This window comes from Asparagus officinalis, chromosome 6, assembly GCF_001876935.1.
Source record: "Asparagus officinalis chromosome 6, Aspof.V1, whole genome shotgun sequence".
Lineage (NCBI taxonomy): Eukaryota > Viridiplantae > Streptophyta > Magnoliopsida > Asparagales > Asparagaceae > Asparagus > Asparagus officinalis.
The window spans coordinates 20,814,445-20,826,011 of NC_033799.1; the positions used below are offsets into that span (position 1 = coordinate 20,814,445).

At 33.8% G+C, this 11,567-nt stretch overlaps 1 protein-coding gene across 1 annotated transcript; it reads left to right on the forward strand.

Annotated features, from left to right (window-relative positions):
* On the forward strand, positions 10,130 to 11,507 carry LOC109845873 (NAC domain-containing protein 67-like). The gene is made up of 2 exons (XM_020415125.1): positions 10,130 to 10,746; positions 11,340 to 11,507. Exons 1-2 carry the CDS (start codon positions 10,432 to 10,434, stop codon positions 11,505 to 11,507), a joined length of 483 nt encoding a protein of 160 aa, XP_020270714.1. The 5' UTR covers positions 10,130 to 10,431.

Sequence of the window (11,567 nt, forward strand, 5' to 3'; positions counted from 1 at the left end):
TGGATTAATTGGGTGAATATGTGCTTAAAAGGAGGTATGTCTGCCATTAATATCAATGGTAAACCTGAAAGTTGGATTATGTCTAAAAGAGGTGTTCGTCAAGGAGACCCTTTATCACCACTTCTGTTTGTGTTGGCGGCTGATTCTTTTACCATAATGCTATCATTAGCAGTTAATTCTCATCTCATTGAAGGCTTAGGTCCTGTTAATATGATTCATAAAATTGTCTGTTTACAATATGCAGATGATACCTTGATTTTTTGTAAAAATAAAAGAGAACAATTAACAATTTTGAAACTGATTTTATATTGTTTTGAGTTGGCATCTTGTTTAAAGATTAATTTCAATAAGAGTATTCTTATTACTCTTGAGTTTAATGAATCTTTACAACAGAATTTGGATGTTATGTTGAATTGTAAAAGTGGAAATTTCCCTATTACCTATCTTGGAGTGCCTTTAAGGCCTGGTAAGTTGAAAAAAAAATGACTGGTTCCCTTTGATTGAGAAGATTGAAAGGAGACTATCTTTGTGGAAAGGCAGATCTTTATCAAGAGGTGGTAGACTAGTCTTAGTTAACTCAGTTCTATCCTCTATGCCAATTTTTTGGTTATCTTTCTTTCTTTTTCCTTCATGGATTATTGATAAAATTGATAAAATGAGGAGAAGATTTTTGTGGATTGGGTCCTTGGATAACAAAAAATGCTCTAATTTGGTAAAATAGGAGGAGGTATGTAGGCCTAAACATTGTGGTGGTTTAGGCATCATAAATTTGAGGATCATGAATAAAGCTTTATTAGGAAAATGGCTTTGGAAATGGTTTGATGGAAAGCCTGGTCTTTGGAAACAAATTAGCTTTTGTAAATATTTTGAAAAGAAAAGCTGGACGGAATACATACATTCTGGGAGAGCTCTTTTATCATACTTTTGGAGGAACTTTTTTGTTAATATTGAAAGTTTTTTATGCAGCTCTCAGGAGAGCTCTTTTATCATACTTTTGGAGGAACTTTTTTGTTAATATTGAAAGTTTTTTATGCAGCTCTCAAGTGGAGGTTGGAAAAGGAAATCATACTTTTTTGTTAATATTGAAAGTTTTTTATGCAGCTCTCAAGTGGAGGTTGGAAAAGGAAATCATACTTTTTTTTGGCTGGACAAATGGTTAGGCTCATCTACTCTTGCATCTTTATTTCCATTCTTATTTGCTATAACATTGTATCCTTTTGCTGCTGTTAATAGCATGAGAAAGAAAGAGAATAATATGTGGAGATGGAATTTTCAGTTTAAGAAACGTTAGTTGGGGTTCTTGTTTCCCAATACTGTTCTATGATGAGTTTAATAAATTCCATCTGTTTAGAGCAAAGGGAGGATAAAAAGAAAATGATTGTGGGGCTGCGAGAATGACCTTGTAATTCACCAACACTCTTCAACCAACGCTGAGGTCACCTCCTTGTAACTAACAGTAGTTCTTCCATTAATCATAGTTAGGACAAAAGTACCATAGGATTACCTTTGTGGTAGTCCATCCTTTTTCTAAAAAAAAAACATCATAGATATTCTCTCAGTGTAGTGAAGTGCAAATAGTAGAAACAAGACTCGAGATATATTGTTTTCTTAATCTATTTCGTCAGAGGAAAAAATATAAGAGTTCTATTAACTTGGCTTGGTTTTGGACTGAAGTTAGCCTCTATTGCATCAGAGAAGCCAAACAGACCAATATATCTCGAGTTAATCTAAATTATATAGGAACGTTAAATAAACTCACGTAATCTAAATTAATCTAAACTTATATGTGCATCATTGGCTTCATCTGAAAGAAGAGGAAAATAAACTCGCGTAATCTTATATTCTTCTTGATTGGGTAGATGCCTATTTGGTTGAATGAGGACGTTTAGTACAACCAGCGACGTATAGGGCTGCGAGAATGACCTTAAATAAACAAATTCTACCACAAAAACTAATTTAATGAGCCCTTATTTTGTCAGCATGGCATCAAATTGTGACGTGTTCCCGATACAATAATTTGAGAAGCTCGATAGAAATACTAGCTAGATATTTCAATATAAGCTTTACTTACGCATATATTTCTATCTTTGTTGTACTCAACATTGAAATAGGTTCATATAACTCAAAGTCCTCTACCAAATCGAAATTGGTCTAGTGAGCTAAACTAATCTTGTCCATGTATAAGGACATCAAACAATAAACATCAAAATTCCTATCCGTCTTAGTTCATACCATTTATGCTAAAAGAGTTGAAATCACAGAAAATTGACGTATCTCCTTATTGAATCTTATATGTCACAATTTATTATGATAATGATCTTTGAAGTACAACCTGATTTATTTAACACAGAATCCGTATAACCCAAAATTTCTATAAGAGTCATGATTTTAAATGCAGTTAATAATTTTCTCCCACTTACCTTTATTAGAGGAGAAAAATGAAATCACATAATCCAAAAGCGGGTACCCGAATTTGTTCTCAATTATAAGATTCCTCCTTGTATATATGGAGCCTTGCTAGTTTTATATCACATTGTCCAGCAATTCTCTTTACACACACACACACGTGTGTGTGCGTGTGTATCACAATATGTTATGAAAATGATGTATTAAATTAAGTACAATCTGACTGACATGCATAGAATCCATATTACTTGAAAATAAAACTCATCTGATTATTTTTTGTCATCACTTTTCCCTGTAATATTCAATATCTCTTCTTAAACCCCTATTTGTGTACGCAGATTGGAAACCTCTTAACCTTGACCTATATTGCCACCCATTTGTATTATGCTAAGTTATGGTACAGTTGTGAGATGCCTCCTTGTATGTAGTGATCCAACTTAACAATTTTCAATTATATTATCTCCCCCCCCTCCTCTGTTCTGGTCTTCTATAAATTCCCCACCTTCTTTCTCCTATTGCATGCTCTCCTAACAATATTATCATAGATATGGCTCCCTTGTTATTCTTAATTATTACCTTCCTTGTGGTGAGAAAATTTAAATTAAACAAATTAAATCAATTATCTGTTTAACTTCAATTCCTTTCTTGTTCCTTTAGTCAGTCTTATGTATTTATTTAACAAAACAAAATGATATTATCTTTGCAGGTTGCAGATGCAACAACTCATGAAGTGTCACTTGCTGAGGTGTACTGGAACAAAGCCTTGCCGAAGACACCCATGCCTGCAGCCATCAGGGATCTCCTACACCCTGGTCTCTGATATCCTAAACTCAAATTTGAATTTTCAGTACAGACTAGTATCATATTTATGTTTTTAGACCATTACAGACCATTTATTTTTAAGCCATTAGATGCATAAACTAGAAATAGTTAATCTACGTGATTTTTTTTTTCTATAAAGTTTTGAATGTGTAGATCATAATGAATGGTATGGATCGTTAATATGATCTATGGTCAAATATGTATTTTTCTTATGATGAAGCCACCGTGAATTGACTTCAAGACCATGGGAGATACATTGAAACCTCTTAAAACTTTACCCTGATTTACTTTTAAACCCAAGTTCTTTTATCTGTGTCTATAAACCCAAACAATTTAGTGTATTTATCTTTAAACCCAACCTCCCAAATACACTACATAACTATGTGGTCGCCCTCTATAAAACAAACCTATTTTACCCCTTTCTCTCCCTCCATTCTCTATCCCTCCCTCTAATTTTTTTGGAGTTTATAAAAAACACCATTAACCTTGTAAAAAACACCCTAAAAATTTAAAATGTATAAAAAATTCCTAAAAATTTAGAATACCAAAAATACACTTTAAATCTAGGAACTATAAATAGCCTCCTAAAATTTAGAGTTTGCAAAAAAGCCCTACAATATCCAAATTTTCAAAAAACACCCTAAAAAATAAAAATTAATAAAAAGCACCAAAAATGTCAAAATTTAGAAAAAACCCCTAAAGTTTTCAAATTTACAAAGAGTATATACCAAAAATCTATGTGAGTATCCCCTTAAAATTTTATACTTTGCAAAAAACCCTAAAAATTTTAGCAATTACGAAAAAATCCCTAAATTTTTAGAAAACCCTAAGAGGATCGAAATATAAAAAAAAGTCATGGTTGAAAGTTTTAATTTTAAGAGTGTTTTCGTAATTTTTGACTTTGAGGGTGTTATTTGTAATTTTTGAAATCTTAGGATATTTTCTATAAATTCTGAATTTTCAATCCCAAAGCTTTACCCATATTTACTTTTAAACCCAAGTTGTTTTACCTCTGTCTATAAACCCAAGCAACTTTGTGCATTTATCTTTAAACCCGACCTCCCAAATACGTCCCCTCTAAATTTTTTAAAGCCTATTTTACCCTTTTGTCTCCCTCCATTCTCTATCCCTTCCCCCTAATTTTTTTGAGTTTATAAAAAAAAACCCTTTATTTTTTAATTAAAAAATATCCTAAAATTTAAAATTTACAAAAACATGGCTAAAAAATTAGAATACCAAAAATACAACGTAAATCTAGGAGCTATAAACAGCCTCCAGGATTCACAAAAATCACCCTAATATTTTAATTTTTTTTTGAAAAATCCCCATAAATTAAAAAAATAATAATAAGCAACCTAAAAATGTCAAAATTTAGGGGGGAAACACCTAAATATTTCAAACCTACGAAGAGTATATACCAAAAATCTATTGTGAGTAGCCCCTTAAAAATTTATAATCTGTAGAAAGCACCCTAAATTTTTTAGCAATTGCAAAAAAACTCCCTAAATTTTTAAAAAAAACCCCTAAGAAGATCGAAATGTAAAAAGCACATGGTTATAGTTTTGATCTTTTTATAATGTTTTTGTAAATCCCCTAAGAAGATCGAAATGTAAAAAGCACATGGTTATAGTTTTGATCTTTTTATAATGTTTTTGTAAATTTTAACTTTTGAGGGTGTTATTTGTGATACATGGTTATAGTTTTGATCTTTTTATAATGTTTTTGTAAATTTTAACTTTTGAGGGTGTTATTTGTGATATTTAAAATTTTAGAGTGTTTTCTATAAATTCTAAAATTTTAGGGGACGTTCATAATTCGTGGATTTATGGTTTGTTTTTTGTATTTTAAATTTATAGAATGTATTTGTTAGGGTGTTTTTTTACTAACTCAAAATTTTTTTGAGGGAAGAGAGAGAAAGGGGCGAAATATTCTTTTCAAAAAAAATTTAGAAGGGGTTAACAAATTATGTAGCGCATTGGGAGATTGGTTTTAAAGATAAATACACATAGTGGTTTGGTTTTATAGATACAAATAAAACAACTTGGGTTTAAAGATGACTCAGGGTAAATCTTTGGATTGAAAGACGAAAATCTCATGCTGTAAACAACATTTTAACTTTATACCCAGGGTTATATATAAGAACATAAAGTTAGTCGCACTTTTCTGTTAAAATAAGAGAGGGGAAATATCTTTTATTGACGGCTATATATCGTTGTCACCTACAGTGCAGAAGAAAACCGGTGATCCCAAGAGTGGACCGTACAGCCCCGTGCTCGAGGAGGACATGCTCTCGGGGACGGAGCTGACTGTGGACTTCGTCCGCAGCCTCCACGGCGGCTTCCTCTCCCGTGAATCCGCCGACTCCATCCCCTTCTCCTCCGCCCATCTCCCCTCAATCCTCGCTCGCTACTCCAACACCAACCCCACATACATCAAGAAAACCCTCGGCGAGTGCGAAGCGCCTCCCGCACCAGGAGAGCGCAAGCACTGCGCCACGTCGCTCGAGTCCATGGTCGAGTATGTCACAGCTATGCTCGGTACCAGCGATGTTCTCACCCTGTCCACTGTTATGTCGAACGAAGACGTGCCTAGGCAAAGGTACAGGATAACGCCGTCCGGAGTTCAGAAGCTGGATGGGGATGGTTTCGTAGCGTGTCATGCTAGGAAGTACCCGTACGCTGTATTTTACTGCCACTCGACGGAGGGGATTAGGGTTTATCGGGTGTCGGCGGTGGGAGAGGACGGGACGGCGGTGGAGGCGGCAGCGGTTTGCCACAATGTGATTGTTGGGCCGGATGCATATGGGACTAAGTTGGAGGCCGGGAAGTCGTTTTGTCACCTTTTGCCACCGGATCACGTTGTCTGGAGCCCAAAGAATTAAGTGTTATCACTGGACTCAGGCTAGCTCTTCAGTAGAGCTGTGATCAATTGTTGCGTGCACTAATGTGTGGCGTTTCCTACTATATTATGTGCTAGAGTGCTTTGTTATGGTTAACAAAACTATATGTAATGTATAATAATATGGTAATGATGCTAGAGTAATTTCTTAATTTGAATCTGAATTAATGATGTTTTAAATGGTGAACTTTAAGGTGGTAATTAAATGTGTTTAACTAAACCTAAAAGATCCGTGCACATATGAATCTTGATTCTACTTATCAACATAACATGAAACGTCTTCACATCATAATTTTCACCAAATTTGGCCTTGAAGCTAATGAAAATATTTAGGATGAATTTCAGGAAAAAAACACCCTTTAGTGTCACTTAATCTCCTTAAGTATTTCCAGATCATAATTGAGTAACTAACATTGTTAGCTAACTATGCACGTGAAATTTTTTTTGTGTTCAAACGACCAATATGTTCCAAGTGGAAAACCCCTTACATGTGTTTTTATTTTTTTTTAAAATATGATTTTCATAAAAGCCCCTTAAATTTGGTGAAATTAACCCCTTCAATTTGCTCAAAGTTTGGTCCAATTTTGACCAAAATGCCCCCGATTAATTTAATTTAATAACTAGCTAGGGTGTTAACTTCAAAAAACTATTTTAGTCTTCTTACCAATTCATCTAATTAACGCCGTTGGTAGTAGTTCGAAAACTCAAAACTGTTTGGGGTTTTCCGTAACAGTCTAAAGTTAAGGGTTCTAGATTCAAGCCGACATTTTTAAAGTTTAGAAGCTATCCGAAAATTGGCTAAACTTCATGATTCTTTTGAAATTTACCGAAATAACTAAACAGATCGACAGGTCCCCATGCATATCAAATAGAACTGTAATAAGAATACAATTCTCAATGCTAGAGCCTGAGATCTCTAGTTGTCTCTTTAAACATCTTATCTCCAGCCAATAGGAGCTAATAATGCTATTAGAAATAGCATTTAAATAAAACTCAAATTGTTTACGGTTAATTTCGGACATCAAACAAAGATTCCGGAGTTAATACGGGCTCGGATATTTGAGTCATCCATATATAACACTAAAGTTACCGTACACCGACTATTACTCTCTAAAGGTTGTTAACATCGTTTTAGATAAGGATAAAATTAAAGTACATGACCATAATTCTTTCTATTTTTGTAGAGAATCTAGTTTTAAGTTTTATATCACACGGATAATATTAGGACCGCAACAGAATAACGACCTAAGCTATATATGTTGAGGTTACTTGAATTGTTTTTTCTTTTTAATATATGCGCCACTAGAATTCGAAGGAGCGAATAAGAGAGAACAGAAAGAATTGCTGCAGGTATCGATCTTAACTCAGAAGTCAATGGAATCCATGCTCTTTTGATTGCTTAATATGTTTAAATGTGTTGTTTAATTGATTAATTGTTATGTATCTTAATTATAAGACCAAGAAACTTTAGGAACTTAGTTTATGCTTAATATTGTTTATTCATTGGCTATTGATTTGTTTACGCATGCACCTTCTTGATTATGTTATTAACTTAAGATAGAAGATGATAGTTCTTCGGGAACCCTGAATTAATTCTTGATGTGTATGTACTGATACTCTCTCTCTCTCTCTCTCTCTCTCTCTCTCTCTAGTTGTATATGTTCAGTAATCCTATATACATTGATTGCGTTGAGAACAAGTAATTATGACTTGCTAATTCTCTTGATTGCTTTGAAAACAAATAATTGATTATGACTTGCTAATTTTTTATCTCAGGACTCTCAAAAAATTGGAATGAGGTTTTTCTTAATTGTTGTTTGTTGTAATCCTCAAAGAATAATGGAAGACCGTCAAGTTGATAAATTCACAAAAGGAATCAATAATGTTGCTGTAATTTTGAATTTTTTTTGTATACTAATATTGGAAAGTGATGCTTCCTATAAGGTTATATATTTTGATCATCAGTTAAATTAATTGGGTTTATTTTTCTGTCCTAAAGGATCACATTAATGTTAAGTTATGTTGACTAATTATCTTACTAATTAATCTCTTCCTTAACTAATAACTCCGTAAATAATACAAAGTAAATAAGAAGGCGATGGTCGAATTGTCCAATCTTATTGTTTCTTCATGAATAAACTAATAATTATCTATTTTGGGGTTTTTAAAAAAAAGATTCTTTAACCGTTAATTAGAGTTTATTTGTTGTGTCTCCGTCGATTATGCTTGAAGTCTAAAACCTTTCATATTAACTAAATTTGGTTATCAGCACACGTCAAATATCTAAGAATTACGTAAACTCTCAAGTGATGGACGTTGTTATGTAACGGTTGCATGATATGATATGCTTCAAAAGAATATATATAGCAGATCAATATCACGCACAAATATCTTTCATTTTGATGTGTAACACATTTGGATTGTTTTTACTCATAACAACATGCATATTTGATCAATTAAACATCACCTTGAAAATCTCTAACATAACTTCAAAGTCTTCAATTTCAACTTTTAAGTGCAACAAAAAAAAAAAAATCAAACTATGGCCTTTTTCAATATGTTGATTTTTCAGACAGCTTAATAACTATCCCTTTTACACATAGCTAAAATAATAATTATAACTTTTAAAATAATATAATTTTTTTACATATAGATCATGATGAGTGCAAATCACAATGGGCGGTGTCGATTATAGTTTTGGGTAACCTATTGGACCATGGACCATATTACGATAAGAATCCCACCTCATCATCTCATTTTATCATATATATATATATATATATACACACACGCACACGCGCACACACATATATTGGAAACTAGGATATGCAGTTAAGTATATTAAAATTTGATTTATTAATTTTATTGCCTTTTTTCTTCGCTGAGAAAATATTATTACTGTTGTTCTAGAGTGGGAATTAGAATGGTGATTAGTAAATAGGTCAGCACACATAAGAAGGTTTAGGAAAAGTAATATCTAACTGTAACCATATATAGCTGTTTTTTTCCTTTTTATTTATTTATTTTGTTTGGTAAGAAACTAGAATGATGGAAATCAAATATGTTACGATAAACCTAGTAAAAGTTAAAATAATCCACATGTCCACTTAATTAACTAGAAAAACAACTTTATTATAGTAGATGTAGATCAACTTGTTTGTAGCTGCAATATCCAAATTTAGCTGTAGTTTTAAGGTTCTTATGGTGTATATGAAATCAGGAATCTGGAAAAGGTCTTTGGATTAAGTCTATCTAATATATATAAACTCATCATCTAAACTCTATATTTTCAATTAAAAAAAACTTAACCTTTTATATAACCTCTATATCATTTTATTTTTGTACAGTTATTGGTGCAAAAGATATGGAGGAGATTGAGAACGAAGGGAAAGGCTTACAGTATGTCAAAAAGATACCCCCTGGATGGAAATTTTTACCCACCGACGAAGAAATCATCTTTGAATATCTCCACAAGCGAATTCTCAATGAAAAGCTTCCATGCGAAGATGTCATCAAAGAAGTCCACCTATACGAACTAGACATCCCTGATCTCGCAAGTCAGTCCCTATGCGAACTGCCTCTTTATTTTATGATATAATTAAATGTTTATGATTGTGTAAATGGAGAATCTGAAGTGGTTGTGTGCTCATAATTAATGCACTCAAGTAAAATTTTTATTTTGAGTGTGAGTAATGTCCCCGTGTTCCATTGCTAAGAGTTCAATGAAACAACCCAAATAAGTATAAGAAGATGGTAACGATGGATATGAGGTGGCGGCTCATTTTGCTAAATGAGCTACCAATCGGCAGAATCATGATGTCCACATCTCTGGATGTAACTAGAATGCGGACCTCGCTATGTGGATATCCTTTTTGTTAGTTTATTTACCAAAATAAGTTGTCACCTGATCATCCTCATTATCTCTCCTAAGAAGAAAACCCACAAACAGAAGGAGCCGAAGCTATAAACAATGGCGAAATAAAAGAAAAAACAAACACCCCGCTATCTCAAAATCGGAGTTTTCCTGATTTACAAACGTGTCAAGGACTACAGTAGATCTATTGTTCAGTAGCTGGCGATCCGATCCCCAGTTAACTCTTGAAACTCAGCGCTTTGGAAAACAAACTTACAACACGCCATGCCCGCGTCGTTTGGCTTTGTTTTCACTTCTTATCAGGGCATTCTCCCTACATCGACTTGTAGTGATCGCATGACGGTGAAAGAAGTCCATGAACTCTCAACGACCTAGAATTTCTACAACGACAATATTTAGAACTGTCTAGTATCGAAATTTGATCTTCTTGAATGTTAATTGTTGTTTATTGCTGTAATGCAGAGAGATATGAGTCGAGTCAGCAAGAAGGACGTTGGTACTTTTTCACCGACAGGACCCGAAAGTACCGTGGAGGGAACAGGCCAGCACGTTCCACGCCATCTGGCTTCTGGAAGCTCACTGGGTTAAAAACAGAGATCGAACACAATGGAAAAAAGATGGGAGTGAGGAACACTCTCAATTTCTACTGGGGGCTTCAACAGGGGGAGAATTCAAGGACAGAGTGGATGATGCGTGAGTACAGTATAAAGGAGTTTCAGATACCTAAGGAACCTGCAGGTTTAGAGGTAATGAACCCAGCTCCATGTTTTTAGACGTAATATGACCTCACACGCAATATATGGACCCTCTAGTATGAACAAACCATTCGCTTCAGTGCTACATGTATATATCTAATTTCTATAGTTGGAAATCCTTGCATATATTTACACATCGAAGAATCTTCATCTGTAACATTTTCCATAAAATTTCAGCCCCAATGTGAAAAAACTCTTGACATTTTAACTTCAATGGTACGACCAAAATTGTTATCAATGTTAAGATAAGTTTAAACTTCTGGTGTCATCCTCCCTTGGTGCTTAAGAAGAAAGAATATATTTAAATCGACTTATGCTCAACTTCCTTTAATGTTTGACATATTGGGGATTCTTTTGAGTAATCTAGACATATTAGAAATTAGAGGTTAAAAAAGCCACCTAATTTTTCCCCTCTTCTCTATCAAGTATGGATTCCTTCTATACTTCCGCTAATATTGTTGTATTATTATGCTGGACATCATCATGTTTAGGGGTAATTTACTTCTACTAGCTTTGAATGTCAATCATAAATCTTAAGTTACTGGTTTACTAAGCAGAAACTGGGATTTTATTTTGTGATGCAGCCGCACATGAAGTTGGACGATGCAGTTCTATGCATGGTTTACAGGAACCTGAATGAAAATGCAGGAAGAAAAAGGCAAAATCCGTCAGTTCATCCACAGCAATCGATCCAATCCCCAGAACAGATTGAGAATTTGTCTAGTGGTACTTTACAGTCCTTGTTTTGTTAAGAAATTAGAATGTAGTTAGAAGATGTTGTCGATTAGCCTAGTTGACATGAATGTCAGGTA